This window comes from Aspergillus foveolatus (assembly GCF_047715535.1).
Source record: "Aspergillus foveolatus strain CBS 279.81 unplaced genomic scaffold BDW70scaffold_112, whole genome shotgun sequence".
In the NCBI taxonomy this organism is placed as follows: Eukaryota; Fungi; Ascomycota; class Eurotiomycetes; order Eurotiales; family Aspergillaceae; genus Aspergillus; species Aspergillus foveolatus.
Genome location: NW_027396176.1, coordinates 1 through 25,193, shown reverse-complemented (window position 1 = coordinate 25,193; position 25,193 = coordinate 1). Strand labels below are relative to the sequence as shown.

Genomic DNA, 25,193 nt, shown 5'->3' with positions numbered 1-25,193 from the left:
CAACAACTTTCCGAGATTGCGGAGCTCCGAACCAGCATGCGAATAGCTCTGTGTTACATAAGATCTCATACGAATTACCGGAAAGTGAAGCCCAACGGTTTGGGCTAGAGGAGAGCCATAAAGACATCACGGTATTGAGGTGCAGTGCATGCGCCTTGTCATGATCTCTTTCTAGGATTAAAGAAATTATTACATTCATGCTGGCAGGCATTTATACTTGCCAGTCTCGTTACTTCACCCCCTTAAGAAAGAGCAGAACTATAAGACTGTCTTATGTGAACTTGCAAAATGCACCAACTTCATCTTGCAGGCACAGAATCTGACGGCATCGACTCCATGTTGACAGTTTGGGATTCACTTCTCGTTTAAGTAATCAAACCTTTGAGGAGTTTAGCATATAATTAATGCTGTCATGCGGTCGACTGGTGGCTCCGTAGCTATGCCTGCATAGCATACTTTCGAATTCATCCAAGCTCTGGATCAAGGCAGCATAATTCCGTTGACTGGAGATTTCCCCGAGGCCAAGATTGACATTAGAGTATCAGATATCTAGTGTCGACGTCTCTTAGGATGCAATCCCCAACCTATTAAGAAACGACCTAAACTATTTAACGACCTTGCTCTTGTGCGCCTTGCCACCAGTACCGAGACTGGTCAGATCTGAACGATAAATGCTGACGGCCGACAACTCTACCTTTACTGGGGCCTGAGCCATAGCGAATGCCAGATGCACTCTTTCGGCTTTGGAGATATGCACCTAGGTTTGGAAGTGCAGAATTAATAGGGCTTGCATGTCCTTCCAATCCTGAACGACCAGAAGACTCCCAAGGCAGAGTTGACGAGAAGCTCAGTAAGGCCGGAAATAAAGCCTTTGTGGACAAAACCACGAAATAATGTGGTTGAGGACTAGATCCCATACATGTATTCCGCATTCGGCATCGGCGGTGCACCCCCACCCACACAACCTCTCCCCACCTGTCTGGTGACAGAAAAAAGACAAAAAAAGAAATACTTCCGATGCGGGGAATCGAACCCCGAGCTGCCGTGTGAGAGACGGCGATGTTAACCATTACACCACATCGGATTGCTGCTGAAAGAAGTAATTTTATAAAATCTATAACTCTTTTTTGCGACATCTGCCAAATAAGATTGGTCACATGATGACTACCTTGTGACGAACTTCCCACTCAGCCAAAAAGGGCTAACCCTCCTTGGAGAGCTAAGTTCTGACTAATATACTGGTTGTCACCTTGGCATAGCCGTCGTCCTTCATGCGGCTTTATCTACCTTCTCAAAGGGTTAAAGGATGTGTTAACGAGGTATACCGGAAGGATGGTTCGAATGAAGATGGGGTTTCTCGCTCTTGTCGCTTGTAAGTAGATCAGTAGGCGACTTGGATGATTCGATAACAGGAGTGTTACGCGGGCTTGTAGGCTTAGGCTCAACTAATGCCGTGGCAGGATCCTGCTATTCGATCGAGATAAGGAGTTTGCATGGCTTTACATTGCTTTGGTATGGTACACTATCTACATTTTGCCAAGCTCAATGTGCAACGAACAAACGAAAGGTATAAAGGAAGGTCTATCACAATGGGTCAAATAAATGCACAAAAATGAATGCACAAGGGGCAATATCAATGAGCGGAAGACTCAAATCCATGAACGAAAGTCTAGACAAATAACCAAGCTTGTCCCAGGCCCTACCACAGGCACCAGCCACACCATTCACAGCAAATACCCGAGAACAGCAACGGCAAACCCACCAGCCCCAGCGCCCACACCGACATTCAAAGCGTTTGCACCGGAGGATTCCGTCTCTGTCGCCGAAGAGCCACTCCCTGTAACCGTAGCAGTCACGGTGCCCGTGCCGTCCGTCCCTGCCTGGCTCATCATCGACGAACAACTTCCCGTAGCAGCCGTAGTCGCAGTCGTTGTGGCCGAGCCGTCAAAGTCACAAGCCGAAGCCACACTACCCTGCTCCGAGTAATACTTGTTCAGCGCCCAGTTGAGCTGCTGCTTCGGCTGGCACATTCCATACGCGCCGTAGGACCCGGTCGTGCCATTTGCGCTGACACCCGCGCACTCAGTTAGACCGCACACGATGGAGAAGAGGTCAGCGTAGTCGTCAGAGTCGACGGAGGAATCAACGACGCAGGCGTTTGTCTTATCCATGCACGAGCAGAGATCAGTGTTCGGAGTCGGGGGCAAGGGCGTGGCCTTTGCCAGCCAGGAGCCGGACGTCACGGCGGGGCAGGATTGGAGTGCCGTGTTGGTGGGGGTGTAGGAGGCTTTGTTGGTACCGGAGGGGGAGACAGCGTTGATCTGGCTGGAGTAGTACTTGTAGTCAGCCATTGTGGAGACGCTGGTGCTGTCGACGACAGAGACGAGGCCTTTTCACGCTCGCTCGTCAGCATATTCCTCTATTTTCAAAGGATGGGATATAGCGGAGTGGAACGCACCGTAGTCATTAGCCTCCTGAAAGTACATATAGACGATACCACCAGACCAAACACCATTCATCTTGTCACCGAAGAGCGCCTCAATCTCAGTGAACTTGCGCGGAGTAACTTCGTTGCAGCCATATTCGGCGAAGAAGACGGGGACGGAGTAATTCGCAAACTCCTCGGTGCGGTCCTTATACCCGGATTCGGTATACGTCGAATCTCCACACCAGGAGTAGATATTGTATCCCCAGAAGTCGATACTGTCCTCCTCGGACTCACAGTTGAAGTAATCCGCCAGCTGCACACGGATACTCTTGTCGTCGTTGGTAGCATATCCAACACCAAGACCAGACCTGTAGTTCTGGGCTTTGATGTAAGCTTTCATGTCCCGGACAGCTGCTTTGACAAATGCGCTTGCGTCAGTGGTCTGAACGGTATTGGAGACCTCGTTGCCGGCAAAGAAACCGAGGGTGTTGCTGAACCCGGCCATGGCGTCAATGACATTCGTGTACCGGGTGTACAGTGCAGTCTCCCAGCGGGGATCGTTGCGATCGATGGACTCGGAGGGGTCAGAGAGGTCGGCTATAACGTAGATGCCCGCATCGGCGAGCATGTTCATGCATGTTGTGTGGTTCTTTGTTGGGTCGATGGCGTAGACGCGGATCGTATTGGTGTTGAGGTCCTGCAGGATGGGAATGTCGCGCTTGCACGCTGTCTCGTCGGCGAGGGGGTCCTTGTAGCTGCTCTCGGAGCTAGAGGTGCTGTTGGCGGTGTAGTCCTCTTCTTCTGTTAGTGGGTTCCTAGGTACTTGAGGGTGAGCGTACGTTGGTAGGCAACTCCGCGGATGTAGCTGTGGTCGTTAGCGTGGGCTTTGTTGTATGGATGGGAAAACATACAACTGGGTGTTGTTGCTAGAGTAAAAGAATTTCGAGCCCTAATTCGTCAGTGTCAGTCATTGGTACCAGTAAACGACGGTACCTTGATAATGATTGGATCAACATCCGCCATCACCTGGCCCAAGAGGGCCGAGGCCGCGGCGGCAGCTAAAGCAAGCTTCATGGTAACGAGCGACAGGTCTGTAGACGATTGACCAGAAGCAAATGGTGCACGAATGGATATATAAAAGTGCCGCTGACGCGTCCCGCTGCAAGCGCAGATTGGCCCCGAGTGGATCTGTTATTTCCGAGCTCTATTTCTAGAACTCAAGCAGGCAGCATAGTAAACAGTGTAAACAATCTATTGGACAGTTCGGACTAAGGCCAAGTATAAGGGAGCATTCTAGCGGCCAGCCAAAAACAAGAGCGCAGGATCAAACTTCAAACATCCCCACATCGGCTACAGGTCGAGGTCCATCATAGATCCATTGTTCAATGTTGGCCCCGCCGTGCTCTGATAGCGGCCTCGAAGCCGCGGATTGTGTCAAGGGGTCGCTCCAGACGTGAGCGAGTTGGGTTGGACCGGTCTGGGTCGGCTGCAGCTCAATGTTAATTTCGGAGGATGTCAGTATTTCGATGTTGAACGTACTGATCACCTTGCCATGTCGATCAAGATGCTGCATCCCACTGAGAGAGACGGGAGTCTCACCCGGGGCTAGGACAGTTAGACGTATTCCTTGTTTCAGGGTTGCCACGTACCTAGCTCATCCGGCTTGCCCGAAAGCGAGGTCTGCGAGGTCTTGGTCTTGTCGCTCTGGCTTGAGCTAGAGGATGCGAGAGAGCGCGGCATGCTGTCCAACAGGGTCTGGCTTGTTAACCGGGCCTTCACCGCGGTGCATCATACCGGCGATATAAATGCTTTGAAGCTTCCTTCTGCTCGCGACAAAGCTCAAGTGTCTGCATTTGGAGGCCGATTCGTCAACTGACGCGGCCGGAAAAGGATCGAATGCCACCGAAGCGTTCTGTTGGTTGGATTTTGCCAAGCTTCGACTAATGCAGCGAAGCGAGGCTTAGCCGTGGATCTACAGCCAATCACCGGGGATCGGCTGGATCGCAGCCACGCAAGCAATGACCAAGCCAGGAAAAAGAATGCACCATCAGGCAAGACTAGGCATCCATATTCAGCGTCCATCGTTGCATTGTGATGCACGCGGATGAAATGCTGCACCAGGCGGAGACTTTGCCACAGTCGAATGCGTCGACCCCTTCGAATCGTGAATCTCTGGGTGGAACCCAGCTACCCCTGACCTGGATGATGAATCCTATTTTACCACGACTCCACGGGCGTTCGTCGATAACCGGAATTAGAACTCAATCTCGGAGTAAACCAGTGTCGGTGCCAGACTCTTTGGGGAATTTTCACCGAATCGGCTGCAGTGCTTTTGGCAGTGGGGTTCATCCACTCACCAATTCATGCAAGATTACCAATCCAGTGGTCAACCATCCCTCAAGACGCGTTTCCATGGTATTGCTGGACTGGAGATATATACCCGCGCATACCTATTTGCGATGCCTTGAGTTCCTCATAAATGCGACCGCCAAAGCGTATCCCCTCGACAATAGCAGCTTTAGCAGCTGCTTGAGCCATCTTCTGGTCATGTCTGCGAGATGAACATTCCAAATCACTCGTTCCCCGAGTTCTGACCTTTTCTCAACGCGATAGTTGTGGAGATCCCGCTGTGGGCTTCGCGAGGACGCAGCCTTTCATGTCGTTCCGGCTACGAGAAACGACTCCTCTTCAATGATATGTTCGTCGGCATGGCTGTTTCGACTACCAAGCGTGGGTTATGAGGGCAGACTGCAGTTGTTCACTGATCTACTTGAAGATCTGATCGACGATTCAGAGTCCCAACCCGACCGGCGACTTCACAATGTCTTGGCATCCAGATCACTGTCCAACGGCTATCGGTCCTAATTTCGCGAACCTCATCCAACTCCTTGGCCCAATGCAACATCCCGAGGTTGGCGTTGAGTATTCGCCTGGGGGCTCAATTGATCAATCTCGTCGCACTAGAACAGCTCGCGGCCGCCGGGAGCAGATCGAGCAGATCCCAAGGCAGTAGAGTGGTTGATTTCGAATTGCAGAAACCATCATCGTCATTGCCAGTATAATCCAACACCGATATCCTAATACGCTGGTATAGTATCGAAGAGTTCATACGGTGCGGGACGTTTTCGAGACTCGGGGAGCCGCGTCTGCCTGTTTTAGCAGGCTTATTCGACAATCGGGGGGTAAGCTTCGGAACTTGGTCGTACGAGTGCGAGGGCGAGGACGAGAACGAGGACAGAGGGTCAGAACAGGTAGGGTCGTTCCTGATTTCCAGGGTTCGTCAAAATATCCGCATGGCCATCAAACTTGAGCGCGCTTCCAAGACCATTGGTCCCTGCACAGCAATGATGCTGTGAAACAAATATAAATCACTGCCGCCCACAAGAGCCCTCAGCTCGTGGCCTGGGGATAAGTTCAGGTTAAAAAAGATGGAATCCAACGCGCGAAAGCTCGATTCCACGGCGACGCTGGAATCGCGACACCTCGCTGTCGATTGTGCCCAAGCGTCGAACGGCAGAAACAGTATGTCATTGGATGAGGGAGTGGTAGACAAGGTTCACTGGCGAAGAAAATAGTTTGGTTCGTCGAATGTCTTGTGGGCTTGGGAACACAGCACAGGTCAATCCTCACGCATCGCATACGAGGTCACGTGTGCGTGTGACCAGGTGCCGAGCGCGAAGCCGAAATCGTCATTGGGACGGAAAAACGGCTTTCGCCCCGATCCATCCCCTGACCGCGACCGGGAGTGGACGGGGGGAACAGAGCACAGAGTGGCATGATAATTATTCTGATAATTACTCTGCATAAGAGAAAAGAATAAATTGTATTGGTTCTCAGTCGGGTTCAAGACATTATTGGCTACTGCAAGGCTTAGACTTAAAAGAACACTTCCCTGGTCAGACACGCCAATATCCCTCACTACTTCGCACTAGTCGGTAGCTAGCCATCGAGCCCCGCCGCCACATGGGAGCCAACATTAGTGAGTGGGCGAGGACGCTGAAGGACGCAGCGACTCGCTCGATAACCAGCAAGTTTTTGCGACACGATTACACTCCGAATCGTTATCTGGCGGCGGTTAGAGATCCCCAAAAAGGTGTCAGGCTGCATTAGCGAGCGATCCGGCGCAAGAGATGGTGAGGGATTGTTGGCAGCGAATTGACCAGAGTATATTGCTTCTCTTGCCTCTCTTCGAAGGCAGAGCATCCCGACTCGAGTACAATCCGGTCGGCTGGAAAAAGTACGGTCCAAACTGATTCAAACTTTACAACGTGTAAGTACGCATCTCGATCTGGACGCAGAGTCGTGTTCAACATGCGGGGTGATCGAGATTCAGCGTGGCAAACTCTGGAGTCTCGAGTCTGGTGAGCAAGTGATGTGTCAGTTCTGTCCCGCTCCCACGGGCCATTTTTGCCGAGCCAGCGCTTGGTGCAACCGAGGGATCCGCGCTGGTTGGAGATTCGGGGCGACGGCTCCAAAAGACATTGGAGATTAAAAAGACTGACACACTTGGAGATGCGAAAGGAACTAAAGTACGCGGGTATTGCTTTGGCAGAAGGAAGCGTACCACGGTCGAGGATCTCTGGCGGGCCGAACGGCGACTCAGATCCGCTCTGGCAGTGACAGGTGGGTTCGTAACTTATTAGAATTCGATCTTCGCTCAATGCGTGCAGCCTGAAGAATCAGCCTACTCATAATTCGTACGGATACTGCAGAACATAACCCTTTCTTTGAGACGGAAGTGCCGGAAACTGCAGGCTGCAGCAGAGCTGCTGCTGCAGTACGCTCCCGTGCGAGGAACTCGACTCTTCAGCCACCCACTGTAAAGGATCGACGGACGGCACAGACAGAAGAAACTGCATTTTCCAGCCGTCTTGGAAGAACACTAGAGACTGAAACCTTCAGACAGTTAGCACAAAATAGCTTTGTGCTAGCTGGGCTGCTAGTGCGAAGCTCCCTTCCCTAACGGCCGTCCTGCATAGGCTGACTGGATTGCACTGGACTTCTTAATTCTTAAGGCAAGCCTGCAGCCTCGGCCTTGCATTTTCTCGTTTTCTCCCGTTCTCTCGCCTCACCTCACTCCCTACGGGCCGTTTCTTATCACTCCCTCCACATTTTCTTAGTAAAGAGACCGGTTTTGATCGTCGTTTCTTTTGGTCCTCTGATTCTACTATTTCGTCGGTCGCAATGGCGGACACGGAGCACGGCGAGTTCGCGCCCCAGCAACTCATTGAGCCCGATGTTGGTCCCCTTTTCGAACTCTGTCTAGACGCATCGACATTTAACTCTTGAGTCGCAGACTTTCGATGACCAGGATTCCACCTACCAGAGCTCGTAAGTCGACCGTCGGCCGTCGACTGTCGACCACCCGCGCTGCCGACGTTCGCTAACTATCGCAGGCTGGGCGACGCCAGCTACACGACCAGCATCACGTCCAGTGCCATGAACTATACGTATGTCCTGCTCTCCATTTATTGATTTCCTCACTGACCCATTCAGATATGAGGTAAATTCGTTATTTTACCCCGTCCGGCAATAATTAACATCTTTAGAACGGTCGCCGATATCACTCGTACCACGAAGGAGAATATGTCTTGGTACGCATCGCATCGCATCGTCTCGTGGGGAAGTTCAACCTGTCTAATAACCAATCAGCCCAACGATGAGCAAGAGCAGGACCGTCTTGACTTGGTTAGTGCGGCTTCAACGGACGTCACTAGTCTTGTGGCGGCCAAAAATTGACCACAACAGAGCCACCACATCTACCGCATGCTCCTAAAGGGCGAACTGCACCGGGCGCCCATAAAGAATCCAGCGCGGGTACTGGATATCGGAACAGGAACGGGGATCTGGGCGATTGATTTCGCAGAGTGAGTGACCAGAGCTTTTCATGCTGTGCGATGACATGCGATGCTAACATTAAACCTAAGTGAACACCCTGAAGCCGAGGTCATTGGTGAGCATTTTTCCGATACCGAATTGCCATCCATCTAATCGAACTTTCACCAGGAAACGATCTCAGTCCCATCCAACCCTCATGGTACATCCAACCCCCAGCAACCCTCCACTCAAACTAAAAAGGAGAAACCAGGGTTCCCCCGAACTGCCGCTTCGAAGTAGACGACTTTGAACAAATCTGGTCTTACAGCCAACCCTTCGACTTCATCCATGGGCGCGAACTCGAGGGGGCCATCCGCGACCACGACCACGTCTTCAGCGAAGCCTTCAAATCGCTCAAACCCGGCGGCTGGTTCGAGATCTCTTCCTTCGACGTAAACTCCTACTCCGATGACGGCACGCATCTCCGCGCAAAGTGCATGCAGGAGGTCGTCAAGAACTTGCACCTTTCGTCCAAGAAATTCGGCAAGGACATGAACACCACACATACCTGGCGTGAGCGCCTCGAGAAGGCCGGGTTCATCAACGTCACCGAGGAGATGTATAAACTGCCGCAGAGCCCGTGGGCGAAGGATCCGAAGATGAAAGAACTCGGCCGCTACCACCAGGTTAATATGTTTGAGGCGATTCCGCCGTATTGCTATGCGCTGTTCACGAGGGTGCTGGGTTGGCAGCGACCGGAGATTGAGGCGCTGGTTGCGGGAATCCGGCAGGAGTTGAAGGATATGTCGCTGCATCTTTACACGAAAGTACATGTTGTTTATGGGCAGAAGCCGGAGTAGAGCTGGCTTACTGTGGCTTCAGTCATTATATAGCGAACTATGATATGAAAGCGATTCCAAATTACCGACCCAGACTAATTGGTGTTGAGGAAGGAGGGGGCAAGGTATCTATTATTATTATTGTTAATGCAAGTGAGAGAAAAAATGAAATTGATAAAAAAAAATGACAAGGGTGGGATTCGAACCCACGCCAAATTAATGACGCGGAAACTTGATAGATCAAGATAGAGGTTCTATATAGATACCTTAACCGCGCGCCTTAGACCGCTCGGCCACCTTGCCAATTGATGAGGAGTGTCGCTTTATATATAAATATCACTCAAAAATACAATCATGCAAGACAATAAGCAATAGTTCTTCAATACTTAGCAACTAGTTGACGAAGCTTCTTGATTACGTTATTTTTAACTACGTGTCTACAGCCAATCATGATATTATTCGCAGATATTTGGTTGCTATAGACTTAAACAGCTTTCGATCTACCTTACTACAGGTTAATGCCTCCTCGAGTGATGGGTGAACATCATCTTGAACAGTCACGGGTGCTAGTATATATAATGTGACTGCGACCTCGAACGGCTTCCAACATCGGGGCGAACTATAAATAAGAGCAGTCCCTTCACCTCAAATCTCTGAAAAATTAACTCAGCAGCGTCTCCCGCTATTGACATAGAAGACCTTGATGGCCCCAATGGGGATGATGGAGGCGTCGATCTGTAGATATTGTGGAACTTTAAATCCCAATACTGTGGGCCCCATCCGTGCGTTTTGTTAGAGACCAGAGCAGTCGTGATTTATAGGCGAGTTCCATTGCTTTGTTCTCGGAGTCGTTGACTTGTGATGATAATCGCCTGTAGTTCTCCCATCATGGGCTCGGCATGCCGGATTCCCCTGGGTATGATATACTAATCCGCAGACCACCATGAAGCTGTGCCTAGGCCTCTACCTGGCTGCTTCGAACTTCCATACATGCAAGCTGAAGCTCCCTTCCAGCTAGCTCAGACAGCTCCCGGCGATCAACCTTACTATTCCCGATCTACACGTAAACGCCAACTAGGTGCCTGTGCATCCGACGTAGACAAACCAAATTTGATATTGGAATAGCATCAGTGAACACAGCACCACCGGTGAGCTGCATGCGCGGAGGATATTCGGCTGCCATCCATGACATCAGGCGCGAGGGGCAGGCTCCTCGTCACCGGGCCTAGAAAACAATATATTTAATAAGCCAAAGTGCCCTAGCTTAGTTACCGGCAAAAGACGACTAGTCCTCACAGAACAACAGGGATAACAGCAACGACACGGACGCCCGGATGCCGGGAGACTGCGGTCTCTATCTCAGACCCTGTAATCTGGTCGCCCCTGATCTTGAAGAGATCCTGGGTTATCCTATATCAGAACAGCACGAGACTAGACTCAAGTTATCAAAGAATCACAGCAATCAGCTCACTTTCCGCCGTCCAACAACATAAACCATTCCCCGTTCATTAATCCATCCAATATCGCGCCTGTGTTGATCCATCCATCCTCACCCACTGTCTGAGCCGTATGCGTCGGTTCATCGAGGTATCCCTTCATCACAAAAGGTGTACGAATATACACCCCCCCTTCTCTTTCAGAGGTAAGACGTCGCCACTCTCGTCGAGGATCTTGGCTTCAGCGTTGGGCAAGAGGATCCCCGTCGTAGTATCTTAAATGGTTCGTTCGGATCAGGCATCGCAAAAAAACCTGCTCTGTTGGCGAGTTTTAATTTTTCGAGCTACCTAGCTCTGTAATGAAAATGATATACTCACTCGGTCATCCCATACGTACTCTGCACCTGCGACCCAAACCTCCGCTGTCACTCGTCCACAAGCTTCCAAGAGACGAAAGAGCCGCCGGTGAGGACATGCTTGACGCTTCCAAAGTCCAGCGTCGCCGGCATTGCTAACGTTGCGCGCATCAAATGGGGAGGAGCCATCACCCAAGTCGGCTTGAATCGGTCCACAATTGCCGCAAATGTAATGAGGTCAAGACGCGCAGGGAATATACTCTTATACCGCGCCTTAAGGGGGATCATGATGCCCAGGAGAAGGAATCCTATACCGGCGAATTTGTAGTTGTACGAGACGATCTCTTTGCACCTGGGTCGGAAAGTGTAGTGGTTTAGGGCTTGGGCGATGTTGCCGACGAGACCGTAGTGCGTTCGGCATGCGAGCTTGGGTGTTCCCGTTGTTCTGGGATGCGGGTAGGTAGGCATTAGTGCATGGTGCATGAGTGGAACCAGTAGACGTACCCTGAGGTGTAGAGAAGAACAGCCGTCGTACTCTTTGTCTCGTCCGGTGAAAGTCTAGGCCATTCGATAAACCACCGCCGGGCGTATTTAGAAGGTAGTCCAGTGCCTAGGTTTGCCTTCCAGAGTCTCACTGCCACCGAGAGACTCATCGACAATGAAAAAGCCTTTCATGCGGAATCCCCAGTACGCCCGCAGCATCAAGCATGGCCTCAATATCCGCCTGTTCCGGTGATAAAAGCACAATGTCGCACTTTAGCTGCCGTATCCTGGAGACCAAATACTCGGGTGGACTAGTAACCAGGAAGTTGACCTCCGCCCCGGCTGCTAGTATCACGAGCACGGCTGTAACAAATTGAATGTTGGCTTCGCCGTAGACCATCACCCGTTTCCCACGGGCTCTTAGATGGTGCAGGCCATTGCCGAGACTCTTAAAGAGTGATTTTATCTGGTCGATGGAGTACCCACACGCCCTCCTACCCAAAGATTCTTCAGATAACTGCAGAATGGGCGCGGATGATGGCCAGGCGCCTTCCCTTGTAAGGCCGACCGAATATGTATGAGAGGAGGCCTGTTGCGGGAACAGTGACGGAGTATTGGGATCTGACGACCGACATGTCTCTGACCTGGCACACGAGTTGAGTTCCCTTGGCTGTGGAGGTGAAGTGGACGATGACAAAGGTCATTTGGAGGGGTCAAAGTTGTAAAGATTCTCCGTGCCCCGAGTTGCTGCATGCATGATGCTGATCATGCTGAGATTATCGGATTTATTGGACTTGATGCATCGATTGACTCAATAGATATATATACTGCCCCACACTGCATGAACTGCCACAGCCACCAGCTAATTCTCGGTGGCATGCAGGGCATACCCATCTGCCTTTTGGAGTGTACGGATCGCCATGTTCAAGCAGGCTGGTGGCTAGAATAGGGCAAACTCGAAGCAAAGATAACCTAAGTATCTAAAGAGTGTCTTGGTATGGGCTCTCCGTGTTCTCAGGCCAGTAAGTAACTATTAAACAAAACAATCTGCAAACTAAAAAGCACAAGCATAAAAATTATCTGAAAAGGTGCAGATGAGAATGGAGCAAAAAGAAAGCCGACCCCAAAAAGAAAGCCGAACGGGGGGGTCGAACCCCCAACCTTGAGATTAAGAGTCTCACGCTCTGCCGATTGAGCTAGCCCGGCTACTTGTTGAGATAGGGAGCTCTAATAAAAAATATAGACCTACTCATCTGTGCCAGGGATGAGTTTCTTAGCGCAACCTTACACGAGCGGTCAGGAACCTGTGACAACCATCTCCATTAGCTGTTTTCAGAAAGAAGCCCCGGATGGCAACATCCCCGTGTTTTACGCTTAGCTCGCCGGTGGATTTGTGGAGTAATGCCTAAATGCCGGTTTTAGACAAAATTGCAGGAGCATGGCAGCCGTCCTATACCCACACCACTCCGTCTCTAGGAGTACCCAGAGTCCAATTAGGGCAAGTCTGCCCGGGTCCGTGGCAATGATCGCCATTATGACGATGCCGGCCAAATGGCTGCCAAATGCGTGTTCCATAAGCACTATTTTATATACCCACATGGCCAGTGCGTCTTATCCTTTGTCCGTCTATAGCCACAGCTACCCACAATGGTCTACATAGACACTACAAAAGTACGTGGAACAGCCGATAACAGAACAAAAGAGATCTTTTAACTATCGTGGTATCACATATCAAACAGATCTAAGCTAAACATGCTCCTTCACACTCGTTGACCTTAAATCTGTCGACGTCTGCGTAACCTCAATGACCTGGTGAATCCCCCCAAAGTTAGATCCCACCCCATTTCGCTCCGCACTCGATCTCGTCGGCGTCCTATTCCCGTTCCCCTTGCCATTCCGTTGATGCTCATCGGTCAAGCGCTCCTCACTACTATTTCCATCAGGCAGGACAGGCCAGCGATCCTCGGGATCATGCTGCGTCTGCACAGTCGTAACCGTAAGGGCCAATTTGTCGGGCCGTAATCGGTTGCTGTCGTCCATCGAGCCGAGCGGGTATGCTCGGTCTCGACCTGATGCACCAGGGAGACGCGATCCGGAGCGACCCGGGAATGGGGAAGGTGTGCCCAGTGGATAAGAGGCATCGTTTGTAGAGCCCATCCAGTGACGCAGGAGCGGGCGGAGGGTGGCAAGCGAACCGGCGGTGATACCGAGGCCAACTTCGATGTTGGACCAGATTGCTATTTCAATTGTGGCGTCTGCAAAAAAAGTAATGTTAGTTCGAAAAGGAGGGCACAGAGATTGGCGTATAGACGTACAGAGGAAGTCAGGATCAGCGAAGGTCTTGACAAAGGGGATACGGACGATGACAGCGGAGGAGGCACTATCAGGCGAAATACTGTTAGCCAGGATCGCCCTTAAACAAGACCAGCAAACCTGGAAGGAACATACATGCAAGCCATACTCAGAATGCCCACAACCGCCAGCTTGGTCTTCTTGCGCATTTGCAGCTTGCTGACGAGGAAGATCGGCAGAGTTCCCACGGTGAAATCACACAGCGCCGCAAACGCGCTATACACATAGGTCATGGCGATGACGATCTGGATATCGATGCAGTAGCCCTTGACGTCCGGGTCAAATGCTGTCCGGGTCCAGAAATACTCGAGTGGCTTGCACTGCAGCAGCATGATGAACATGAAGACCAATCCCGTTATCACGGTGAGGGCCATGACGATATAGAGAATCCAGATATGGATGCGCTTGATGGTGATGCGCATAAGGAAGATGCAGACGGAGATCTTGCACCCGACGGAGGAAAAGCAGTAAGCGATTTCGCAGAGCCACCAGTACTGTCCGTCCGAGTCAGTTTTGGGACCAGAGCAATGCCGGGTTGGCGGAGGAGAGGAAGTCTGGGACTCAGGATGCTCACCCGCATGGCTGTCACGCGATTCTGCGGTTCTAAGGCAGCGAATCTGTGTCCTGTCCCGTATAGAGAGCCTCCAATCATGCACGCGCTAAACATAATATAAAAGGCCTGCAAGTGTTAAATTCCAGGATCAATGAATGCAGTTCGAGTTGATTGTAGGTACCATCGCAACAACCATCGCCCAATCGTCCCATCCAAAACCCTTGATCAGCCAGCCCCGGACATAGCAACGTAAAGACACAGCGATGGTGGCAATGCTTAGGAAAGCGGCCGCAACCGACCTGACGGCTAGCTCGCGGACGTGGCCGTCCGAATCATCACCGTTGAGGCCCGAGGACATTCTGGCGGCAGTCTCGTCAAGCGGCGGCTATAACATTGCTTGAAAGTTCGAGGCAGGCGGGAGGATGCCCATATAAGGGATTTTCAGATAGAGTTTTAGCTACTGCGCCGGCGTTCGACTAACTGCTCCGGGGCAAGCTGTCAAAAATACAATCCGGGAGAGATCCGGGTCCGCCGAGGAGATTGCAGCTGTCAGCGCGACTCCAAGGGGACGGTGAAGATAGAGCGCTAGTGTTGGAGAGCCACTTAGTGTGCGAAAACGACCAGGTAAAGGGCTAAAGCTGGAATGCTATACAGGCTCGAAGACCAGCCCAGGTGCTGATCACTTCCACAGCGCGACCATGACAGGGACGGGAAGACCGTGGAGTGAGTGGACTTTGCCACGGCAGACTCTGCATGTGCCGCTATTGGCGCGCTCGACAAATGCCCCAGATATTGTTGAATCTTCAAGCGTCTGGAATGCGTCTGTGGAACCGTTAGCGGGCTATTCGTCGTCTTATTATTCATCCCAGTCGTTATCTGACTGGCTGCTTGGCCGCGTCGGACATAAAGTCTCCACTTGGTGCTGAATACAATCCCTGAAACCGGTATTAGCAGACTCTCTTTCGAGATCTCGGCTTTTCATATGACAGAGCAACGGTATGGGATAATCCGCTTACAATGACAGCTTGAGTTTTGCCCCTGAGTGAGCACTGACAGGGGGTTCGACCGGGGGATAATACTAATCCGTTAAACGGTGGTGGGCTGTCAAGAGCTCACTGCACAAACTCTGGTTGCGTACCCTGCCGACCCACACTTAGTTGACTCAGCAGCCGTGACTCAGAACTGGGAACTTGAAGCAAAAGTCTGTATCTGCTGAGTTTGAATCGCGTAGGACATGTCTGCACGAGTCAGGCACAGGTTGGACTTGGGAAGAGGGGAGGGTGGGAATCGTGTGTCTTGGGATAAGGACCAAGAGCTTTTACCGGATGGGATGGAAGTCAGATGGAGTGATGTTTCCTGGCAAGAGAGTGGAACCACGCCCTCGGGATACGCTATCCCTGTTGACAGTTCTCCGAAGAAGGAATAGTGTGACGCTGAAGGATTAGAATCATCCTGGAGGATGAGTAAGGTTGCGTTAGGTGCTGACAGCCTGCACGCGGTATTGAGTAATGGCCCTCTGCCCAGAAATCCAACAACAGCCCTACAAGGACAAAAAAGGGCGAAAAAGCTACATCTGGGATTTGCTTTTGTCCGACCTACTACTGCACCTTTTTCTGAGGAATCTCGATATTCATGCATGCCAAGCTGCGAGTCATTAAAATACGATCTCCTATCTTTTCACTTCACTCTTTCCCTTCGTCTCCAAATTCGAGAGGAGTTTTCCCACTCTAATGGACCCTGCTAAACCTTATTTGAGGCTTTGTCGACCAATTGCCAGTTCGTTTCGTAAGCTAGTTTACATTTATACTTGCATGGGATGAGTATAGTGCCCTTAGGTCTACAGACCGTTCTCGTCATCGAGCGAGCCAGGCACCGATTCATCCAGACGGACAGGCTATGAGACGAGGATATCGGGGCTTACCTACCTGGCTCTGGAGAGAGGATAGCCGTCAGACTGCCATGTATTTACTCTTTCTAGTGCAGCCCCAACCGAGTTATCAGGCAGAGACTCGACTCTCGAACCGTACTGGCTGTCCTGTTCTTCGGGGGTTGCCGCTCGGCCCAGCGGGACGGTGATTGTCTAGAGGGTTGCCGAGATCACTTACCGTAGGATTAATTCACTAGCCCAGGCTCTTTTACACCAATATTGGTCTACACGCTGTGGAAATGATAATTTGGGCGTAAATAGAAGCCATTAACGACCCAAGCTAGTTACCAGAAATTGATCATATGAATGATATTCCGATCGACACTTAGCTTGTCCTATTCGCGATCTAAGCCTTGATATTTTCGGCTCAAGATCTCGAGAGCCAGAAACTAAAAATAAAATAGAAAATAAAAATAACGAAGTGATGATCGACCTTGCTACCCCCGAACAATACCCGAGCCCTACTGCGACCAGCATACCCCTAATGAGTCCCTGAAGACGTCCTTGTCGCGTTGGGCATTGGAAAGTCGGCTTTATCGATAACTTTAAAAGGATATTCCGCTACAAGAGATTATATAGACAGGCATTCCATGTTCACAGCATATCCGATAGACACCGAGACTGGGACGGCTTGTAGTTACGATAGGTATACGCTTACTGCTGTCGACCGCGTTATCATTTACCGTGGCAGCATGATGGGCCTTGCTTCCTATTTCTCGGCCTCTACCAAACCGTCAATTTATCCGCCTTGGGATATTAGAGCTCGTCGCCTGAGATACCTTTTTAGAACCTGAAAGTAGTTGCCTTCGTGACCTTCTTTCCTAATAGAAGAGCTCAACAGTCGGGGAAACTGTAAGGCTTTAGATTGATGGATTAGTTGATGATCATAGAATTGAGGTGGTAAAGGTAGGGCTGGACGGGAGAGCAGTGATTTGGTCAGGCAACAAGAATGACCGTTGGGCGAAAGTACGTAAATACATTTAGCCCACAGCTCTGCCCGTCTTGACTGATTTCGAGACGTTTCTTCTCTCACCATTAGATCGTCCTTTACGTAACTTGAGCTACTATTCCATCTCTCCTTGGGAGCCCCCTAGAGCTTCATCATCCCAGTAGACTGCTTCTGGTCCTGTCAACGACGGATGGCGCCCCCACTGCAGTCAATGGCATATGGCTGGTGCGAGGCATCACTGAGCAACCGTAACCTGACTGACTGCCTTGAATTGCTAATGACAGCTCCCACACAGACGGGATCATTTGACATTCTGATCTCAGCCGCGCCTATAGATGGCCTGCGCAATGGACTGATATGGTTACTTGTTCACCGACATTTGCCATAATGAACGCCCAAGCCTGCGGTGAATCAAGCGCTGGGCAGCCTCATGGAACGTCCTTCCTTTGTTCTCTATTCTCGCCTTCCCCCAAGGGACTGTTGTTGGCTGGATTACCGGATGTTTTCTTCTTTATTAGGTGGAACAATGGGAATAGAGCGACATAACTTGATGTTTTTGTTACTCTTGACTATTAATGCCGGCTGCGTATGTCTCCTGAGCCTGCGGAGTAGTTAGCTTGATTTCAGCATACAAATCCGTTGAGGAAGGCTTAGACGTAGATCTGGGTGCGATTATACAGGGCTGGAAGTGTCGTGCACTGCACAGCTGGTAACCTACACTGTAATCTAAAAGTTGACTGTAATAGACGCTTTATCATCTGCGGGACCGACTTTCTAGGAACTTGGTTATAAACAGAGCTATCAGACATAATCAGTACGTAAAGCCAGCACTATACAAAGGTTTCTGGATTGTGAATTTTAGTTATGATGATGAATTGTTGTTATACGATAACAAGCCAGTATTGACACTACGACTACATTTTACCACCAGTTCTTCTTTGAACCCAGCCGTGGCCTTGCAGCCCTGATTGTCACTTCTAAGGCACGAGGGGATTCGACGTCGGCAGCATCTAAGCTTCCACGCGCCAAATGATCCTGCAGCACGGAACCCTTCTTACTTGTACTAGGCCAACAAATATCACGACGGATGATTACAACCAGAGACAGATGGTGAACCAAATAATCTTCCAAATAGGGTACTGCTTGTCGACAACCATGCTCGGCATCGCGCCAACCTTGGGCCTCACCTAAAGCGCGGATCATCACTCTAATTAGCCATATAGTACGAGAATGTATACTGAGGCTTGTGAGAGAGATGGGCAAAGTCGTATAGCAGTAGGGTTGAAAACTGGCAGCCATCACCTGTTTTTAGCATTTTTGAAGCTGCGTGCCAGCTGATCAGAAGCGTGTGGGTGACCACTTGCGAGTCCAGCTGCTGTATGTATTTCTTGAACCCTCGGGACTAGAGCCAAAGAATGCCTTAAGCAGCTTCTCTTCTTTAGAGCACACCGTCAACAAACTTGGCTATTCAAGACGTCCTCGGCAAGAGAAACGCTCCCCAGAATAGAGAAAGGCAACAATAAATTGCCAGGCGAAGAAAGAAAGAAAAAGGGGAAAATCTTGGATAATTGCAGGATATAATCAGAGGAAGTCATTGTGACTGGAGAAGACAGAACACCGATAGAAAAATGAGACTTCCTTGTGCCCTTGTGTTTTCGGTGAGCACTAGGCTTGAAATAGAATGTCTAGAACAGTCCACACCGTGCTAGAGCTATCCCCTTATTATTGGCAGTTATGTACCGAAAATATCAGGGAGCCGCCATGCTGACAATGGTTATACAATCTCATGGCAAGTCATAGCAGCAAGTCAAAGAAGTCTCTGCCTGTCTGGATTATAGACACACCCAAAATGTCCTTTTGACATTGACAACATGGTTCAAACCCTAATCTTAAATTCATGCGAAGCCTGATCTGGCTGGTGACTGGAGAAGGGGGGATTTTGCTGAAAAAATGGGTTCGTATCAAATCTGTAATTGTAACGGAATCTTGGTATTTCATATGTCATGCCGAGAATATTGCCCTAGCCACCGCTCCCATTAAACATATATCGGATTTCACGTGCGGAGAGTCTACCAGCAGGTGGATGATGGGTGCAGCCAGCACGGGTACGTCTCCAAGCAAGCTAAACGCCTTGAATCCAGCTCGTATGTGGAGTGGGGATTTTTGACGACCAGATGTTTACAATTTCCCGAATAAGCCCAATTCAGGGTAGAGGTCGCAGAAAAACGCACCACAACCGCCAACGCCGCCGAGATAATCTGCTTGACCCTGCTTTTGAGGGCGTATCAGATACCGCAGCGCCTTGGCAACATACCAGCCTTATGACCGGCTGGAATTGCTACTTGCAGCCAGGCCGTAGTAGACAGTATATCATCTCCAGTAATCGCCAGGATCTTGCGGCTGGGTCCGAGCCAGTTTTCGATGGGGGCACGTCAATCTCACATCGATAGTTATCATAGAAGTCAGTACGTGTACGTCAAACTCAAGCGAGCCAACTCTGTTTCGATGGCAAACCAAGAATCATCCACGCTGGTCGGTTGTCTAATCGATGTGTCGGGATCGATGCGGAAGGTGCTCGAGACAGGGCGGTCTGATGGGCGCGCGGTTGATCGCTTCCATGCCGTGCTGGACGCAGCCCTTGACATTGCCCGCAAGGAGCAACAAGTTGAACCCAGGGCTAAAATGTTTGTGGGCGCAAGTGGACTCGATCGCCAGGACGGTTATCCTTCAACTGTGGATCTCTGCGGCATTGTTGAAGCTCTTCTTGAAGAGAATGATCAAGATGATCGCAGCGGCCATGATTTGATCATCGAGATCGCGAATCGGAACAACCTAACCCATATAACAGAGTACATCCGGAACATGCTTACAGATAGTGTAGCGCGCATTGTCCACGCGTGCCTTCGTCGATGTCCGGAGCAAATTGAAGAGTTCAAAGACGCAATACCAAGTGCGGCTGAAATTCGGAAGTCCCAGGAGACGAAATATGGATCAACGTTGGGTAGCGGCGCCTTGGTGATTGCTGGTGGGTCTGTATTATGCGGTCCATTAGGGGGCTTATTTGGCGCTGCTCTGACAGGGTTGGCAGCAATGGGTGCCGATGCATATGAAGACCAGGTAGTCGACTCCTCAGAGGGTCTGCAGCTCGCGCGCCGCATTTGCAGGGAGTGGTTCCGAGACTTTCTGGACTTCGTCCCTCGGCCAGTGAGTGACGTGGTATGATTGTTGCAACTGCTTCAGCAGCGTTCCACAGGAGCTCGCCAGTGGCTATCTGTTGAAGAGCTCGTGTACGGTGACACCCCAATGCGTGAGGCTCTGAGCCGGTCATTATCCGTATTCCAAGCGAATTCCAATTGTGACGAGCGAGTTCTCGTGCTAATGTCAGATGACCATGCAACAGACGGTGATCCTGGCGAGATCGCTACTGAGCTGCATTCGGAGGATGTCGCTGTGGCATGTGTGTACCTGACGAGCGATCATGACATTGCTCAACGACGCTTATACGATAAACCAGCCTACTCTTGGGATAAGGGTCGGCGTACACTCTTCAACATAGCGTCCAAGGTTACTGCCAAAAATCACCCTATTCAGGTCTTGATGTCGATGGGATGGCAAATTCCGTGCTCTGGGGAAGTTGACTTGTATGTCTCCGTCTGTACTGAGACCGCAGTTAAAGAATTCTGCTCGCTGCTGGTATCGGCGCATCTTGGGTCCACGGACGCGCTGCCGGACGATTATATCCAGGACGAGCATGCAATTACTTGCAAGAACCCATTAGAACAGGGCAGTTCCGCAACTTGCTATGCGCATGCCGCCCTGCCGTGGTACACATGGCGCTTCTACGCGTAGAGCGCAAGGAACCCTGTCCGACAATTGGAGAAAGCCGTGACAGAATTCTACATGAATTTCCCCCGGGCGATCATGGGCGTGTGGCTGAAGAGGTCCTAAACCAGGCCGTCCAGTGGTATCGCCTTCGCTACCGAGCAGTGGTCGAAATGGGGGCCCGGCAGGCAGTGCTGCAGCGGCGCCCCGTACTGACTACATTTCGCCTCTCAAAGAAAGGTCGGGCGAAATTCTCCCAACATTTCAGTCAACCTCAGAAAAGGAGATCCATGCTCACTGAGGCCAACGTGCGACCGTACCGTAAGGGTCGCGATGATGGCGGACACGCCGTCGTCTTATATGCCTGTGAACCCCACTCTTTATCATTCCTTAACTCCTGGGGCAGTGATTGGGGCACGAATGGAGGCTTTCGAGTGCAAAGTCCCGCAGTGCTCGAGATAGACGAGCCGGATTGCTTGTCTCCCGTCCGCTTTTATGACGTTTTCTGGTACGAAAGTGACCTAACTCCAAGCGAGCGAGCGGCCTACGACGCAAAAGCGGAAGAGAATCTCCGCACCTATACAACATATCACCCGAGCCTCCTTGAACTTGAGGCGATGTGCCCACTCGGCCAAAGGATCTCATTGATCTCAGACTTCAGCGGCAACGCACGTGAGGCGAAATGTCCACGTTGTTTATTCTCATTCGTCCCGCAGCCTGGGAACCTTCTTCAAGTGCTGTATGCCCGTGCAGGCTTAGGCACGTAGAATTGTAAGTACGCGTCTGAACATAACAGGTCGTTCCTTGTCGGAGTTCAATATTCCTTCCCCCTGTTCATCCCCGCTCCCCTTAGATGACTCTAATTGGGTTCCGACCAACCTGTCAGCTGCGTGCGTGCATCGACTAGCCACCAGCTCCCATAGAAGGTCTAGAGGAGCGCGTTTGTTCTAAAATAACAGAAAGTAGTAAAATATATCACCATCCCCTATCGTTTTGTCTTGCATCATGTTTTATCATGTCGCTTAATGCCGAAGGAGGGTGTTCTCGGGCTCAATATAATCAGCCGTAGACAGGCTTACCTATTCCCTCTCATAAGTTCACAAAATTTCAATTGGCAATTTGAACTGCTTTTAAAGAGTTTCCCGCACATTAGTCGAGATATCGTATATAGTGTAAGACTCTGCTTCATGAGAACGGGCCCCATGATGCAATAACAGAGGTTATTGAATTCAGATTTAGCACTTCATAACAGACTGTTGAAGACGGTTCTCATTGACACAAGTGACTGAGACAAACGCCTGAGTAGCGACTCCTGTATTAGAGGAGTGATGCGTGGTGGTTAGCAGGCCCTGATGGGATGAGGTCAGCTTTCTGCAGATTGGGCTATTCTGGTAATTACTGGATTATCTGGCTGTTTGCTACATGTAATATGGACAATCATTTTGTACCTACTGGGGTCAAGAAACCGTGCCAGCTCAAGTTTCGTAAGATGAAAGCACACATGGGCTTGAAGTGGTACTGCAGCGAAGTAGCTAGGCAGGGTGTATTCTTGGCCGTCATGCTATAGTTCGTCACCTTGAGATTTCGTCGGATGTGGTACCTTTCACGGCAGATACAAGCCGAATATACTGGCTAACCACTTTCAGTAAACTAGGGCTTGGGAATTAGGAATTGAAAACAACTCTATCTGCTCAAAGAATGAAAGGACATTTCGGGTCTGCCTGTAGCATAATCATGTTTCACTGCTATCAGGCATACAGACCCCGCAAATATTTGCTTTTCTGCCCCGAAATATAATGATATCTCGCACACCTTGTCCACCAAGTCCCGGCAAGGCTTAGACGGTGTATCCTTACGGCGTCGTGGTTCTTTTTGTCTTGGTGCTGGGGATAGCTGGGTTTTTTATTATAGCAAGAACCCGAGCTCTTGCAGGTATATCCTCTTCCTCCCTTCTTACCCCTCTTCCAACAGTAAAGACGCTTTTTGCAAAAGAGAAAAAGCGCCAGTCTTTTCTATCTATAACTAGCTACCCCTTGAGGTGTAGCTGGAGATCTAACCTAGCTATACTAAGGCAGTGAGCACCGCTCCCTCGTCCGTGTGGGTGTGTGGGAATCTCTGATTTGTAATCCACTTACAAGTCTCGGCGCAGTCGGTCAAGACCGGGCTCCATGATTTGTCATCTTGCGTATCGAAATGACTAATCTCGAAATCCAATCTCTGTCCTCGAGTGTTTGACTGAGCTGTCAGCCAAGCACAAATAGAACACAACACACAAACATTATGCCTTCGCGTAAAGGTCAACCTCGAACTTTGCCAAAAGCAACTGGGGCTGAGCGTCGCCAAAGGACGCGTCGTAGTCTTCCAGTTACACCGGCGGAACACCAGACTGAACCAGAAACATGGGAGCGTACAGTTGCCAGAATAGCTCAAGAGCCATTGGATTTACACGTCAAGAAATACAGAGAGTGGAAGCGTAAGCTCTAAAATTCACACTGTCGATCTCTATGATGGAAAGCGGGACTAAGCTAATCAGCCCTTTTGGTACGCGTACAGGAAATGGATCTCCCCATGACACGGCCTGTCGCGTCTGTGGAGCGACTGGCAATAGTGACCTCAAGCCTGGTCGACTCATAAATTGCCATACCTGCAGGGTAGCCTTTCATTTCATTTGCGTGCCAGACGGGAGTGAGTGGGCGACCAGGGAAGATCTTTACTGTCCGATATGCGTCAAGCGCGGTTGGGACATGTCTCCTCCAGAGCTCTCGCCGCCTGCTTCCCCTGTACCAGCTCCGGCGCCTATTGAGCGCCCGGAGGGTGTAGTGCCGATCGAACCCGCCGTTACTGCTGCTGTCCTTAGGGCAGTATCAAATACTGATTCGACCAATGGTCTCAAACAGCCGCAAGCGGCTTCAGAGGACACCTCTCTTGGTAACAGCTCAGAGCGCATTCCACAGTCACCGGCTGTGACTACACGCCCTGAAACTATGCGGCATGATGAGGACAACAACCCCGACCCAGAAGCCCCCCAACCCAAGCGCCAACGTACATCGCGGTTTGTTACTCTACCTAGCGATGTCGATGCCTCTCTCGGCGTGATCTATCGGGAGCTGGAGTCTGTTGCGTCTCTTAAACTACAGATTCAAGAGTTGCAGTACAAAGACCGACAAAGCGCGCAGATGATAAAGCTGCGCGATAATAGCATCGCAATTCTGCGGCGCGATCTCGAGAAGTACCGCGCAGATGATACTGAGCTGGCTCGGCTAAGAGACAATGCAGCACGATTTGACAAGGTGAAGAGAGAGGTGGATGAACTGAAGAGGAAGAATGAGTTGCTTGAGACGGAGTTGAGAAAGTCTAGAGAGGAAACGGCGACGGCGCAGAGACTTGTAAATGACTGGAAGGGGAAGCTTGCACAGTTACTCAATGCTTGATAGATACTTTTTCGTGTTCCTTGTCCTGATCCTTAGGTTAGCATGATACCCCTGGGCGTTTTAAAGATCTTGAGTCTTTCCAGCTCTCTCAATCAGAAATCCACTTGATAACCACATTGTGGTATAGGTATAGATACATTACATCTAGTAATAAGCAGCCGCCTATAAACCCGATGCAGAGCTCACCGTGGTCTGCCTTTAGACATGGAATATATAGTTTCTAGGATACGGCCCCTTGCCGCAGGATAGTAGGAGAAAGCTATTCTTCCTTTCGTTTCTTCCTTGGTTCCGTATTTTCTTATTTCCTTATTCTTTTCTAGATTGCTGCAGAACCGTATGCACTCACGCACAATGATTATGTAGAGAGTGCTGTCATGGTCCGTAAGGCAATAGTAATGTTGGTAGATCCCGTGACCCGGGCGAGGGATCCTGTCGACCAGAGAGGACCTCCTCTTACTAATCAATATCCAGCACCTCGCTCGTCCAATCATATGAGGCAATCACACCGCCATAGGCGGATTGCAACTATCTATATATTAACTGAATTATCTACTGATATCGAGAACATTCTTTCTTGAAGCCTTTGAAAAGGCATAAATAGCCTATACAGATTGTAGTTAGAAGAGGAGGACCCTCAAGACCTTCAATGCAATCGCTCGTTACATATATCAATCACATGACCAAATCGACGCTAGCAACCACCTCCAGAGCCGACAGTTATGAGCCCGGTCTTGCTTTAAGGACCGGGATACAGGTTTATTACCTCTTTTGTCATATCTGAAGTTATTCGTGGCCCTCCC

At 50.4% G+C, this 25,193-nt stretch overlaps 8 protein-coding genes and 3 non-coding genes across 11 annotated transcripts; 4 read left to right on the top strand and 7 right to left on the bottom strand.

Moving 5' to 3' along the window:
- Positions 1-1,012: 1,012 nt before the first annotated feature.
- Positions 1,013-1,084, bottom strand: BDW70DRAFT_t175. The gene has a single exon. It is a non-coding gene; the product is annotated as a tRNA-Glu (tRNA).
- A 564-nt stretch (positions 1,085-1,648) lies between these two features.
- On the bottom strand, positions 1,649-3,611 carry BDW70DRAFT_14222 (glycoside hydrolase family 72 protein). The gene is made up of 5 exons (XM_073737894.1): positions 3,422-3,611; positions 3,340-3,377; positions 3,268-3,293; positions 2,459-3,223; positions 1,649-2,389 (listed from the first exon to the last, which is right to left on the bottom strand). Exons 1-5 carry the CDS (start codon positions 3,500-3,502, stop codon positions 1,725-1,727), a joined length of 1,575 nt encoding a protein of 524 aa, XP_073591249.1. The 5' UTR covers positions 3,503-3,611; the 3' UTR covers positions 1,649-1,724.
- Positions 3,524-4,322, bottom strand: BDW70DRAFT_144888 (DUF2406 domain-containing protein). The gene is made up of 3 exons (XM_073738335.1): positions 4,078-4,322; positions 3,968-4,033; positions 3,524-3,914 (listed from the first exon to the last, which is right to left on the bottom strand). Exons 1-3 carry the CDS (start codon positions 4,166-4,168, stop codon positions 3,811-3,813), a joined length of 261 nt encoding a protein of 86 aa, XP_073591248.1. The 5' UTR covers positions 4,169-4,322; the 3' UTR covers positions 3,524-3,810.
- On the top strand, positions 4,312-5,184 carry BDW70DRAFT_144887 (uncharacterized protein). The gene has a single exon (XM_073738334.1). The coding sequence runs from the start codon at positions 4,523-4,525 to the stop codon at positions 4,988-4,990; it is 468 nt and encodes a 155-aa protein (XP_073591247.1). The 5' UTR covers positions 4,312-4,522; the 3' UTR covers positions 4,991-5,184.
- A 2,428-nt stretch (positions 5,185-7,612) lies between these two features.
- BDW70DRAFT_154205 (class I SAM-dependent methyltransferase) lies at positions 7,613-9,105 on the top strand (the record flags this gene model as incomplete). The annotated part of the gene is made up of 9 exons (XM_073739791.1): positions 7,613-7,666; positions 7,725-7,759; positions 7,825-7,882; positions 7,978-8,022; positions 8,081-8,116; positions 8,177-8,295; positions 8,356-8,381; positions 8,435-8,465; positions 8,517-9,105. 9 exons carry the CDS (start codon positions 7,613-7,615, stop codon positions 9,103-9,105), a joined length of 993 nt encoding a protein of 330 aa, XP_073591246.1.
- A 164-nt stretch (positions 9,106-9,269) lies between these two features.
- On the bottom strand, positions 9,270-9,387 carry BDW70DRAFT_t174. Its single transcript has one exon. It is a non-coding gene; the product is annotated as a tRNA-Leu (tRNA).
- Positions 9,388-10,039: 652 nt separating this feature from the next.
- Positions 10,040-11,994, bottom strand: BDW70DRAFT_154204 (uncharacterized protein; the record flags this gene model as incomplete). The annotated part of the gene is made up of 12 exons (XM_073739790.1): positions 10,040-10,141; positions 10,190-10,260; positions 10,305-10,309; positions 10,381-10,494; positions 10,580-10,712; positions 10,742-10,795; positions 10,834-10,838; positions 10,899-10,924; positions 10,958-11,321; positions 11,381-11,486; positions 11,534-11,866; positions 11,928-11,994. 12 exons carry the CDS (start codon positions 11,992-11,994, stop codon positions 10,040-10,042), a joined length of 1,380 nt encoding a protein of 459 aa, XP_073591245.1.
- A 498-nt stretch (positions 11,995-12,492) lies between these two features.
- BDW70DRAFT_t173 lies at positions 12,493-12,565 on the bottom strand. The gene has a single exon. It is a non-coding gene; the product is annotated as a tRNA-Lys (tRNA).
- A 496-nt stretch (positions 12,566-13,061) lies between these two features.
- On the bottom strand, positions 13,062-14,744 carry BDW70DRAFT_14150 (uncharacterized protein). Its single transcript, XM_073737776.1, has 5 exons — positions 14,446-14,744; positions 14,286-14,390; positions 13,808-14,205; positions 13,675-13,739; positions 13,062-13,614 (listed from the first exon to the last, which is right to left on the bottom strand). Exons 1-5 carry the CDS (start codon positions 14,620-14,622, stop codon positions 13,106-13,108), a joined length of 1,254 nt encoding a protein of 417 aa, XP_073591244.1. The 5' UTR covers positions 14,623-14,744; the 3' UTR covers positions 13,062-13,105.
- A 4,901-nt stretch (positions 14,745-19,645) lies between these two features.
- Positions 19,646-21,832, top strand: BDW70DRAFT_166121 (uncharacterized protein; the record flags this gene model as incomplete). Its single annotated transcript, XM_073741910.1, has 3 exons — positions 19,646-20,344; positions 20,384-20,927; positions 20,990-21,832. The coding sequence occupies 3 exons, from the start codon at positions 19,646-19,648 to the stop codon at positions 21,727-21,729; spliced, it is 1,983 nt and encodes a 660-aa protein (XP_073591243.1). The 3' UTR covers positions 21,730-21,832.
- A 1,410-nt stretch (positions 21,833-23,242) lies between these two features.
- On the top strand, positions 23,243-24,393 carry BDW70DRAFT_166120 (uncharacterized protein; the record flags this gene model as incomplete). The annotated part of the gene is made up of 2 exons (XM_073741909.1): positions 23,243-23,435; positions 23,516-24,393. The coding sequence occupies 2 exons, from the start codon at positions 23,243-23,245 to the stop codon at positions 24,391-24,393; spliced, it is 1,071 nt and encodes a 356-aa protein (XP_073591242.1).
- Positions 24,394-25,193: the final 800 nt, after the last annotated feature.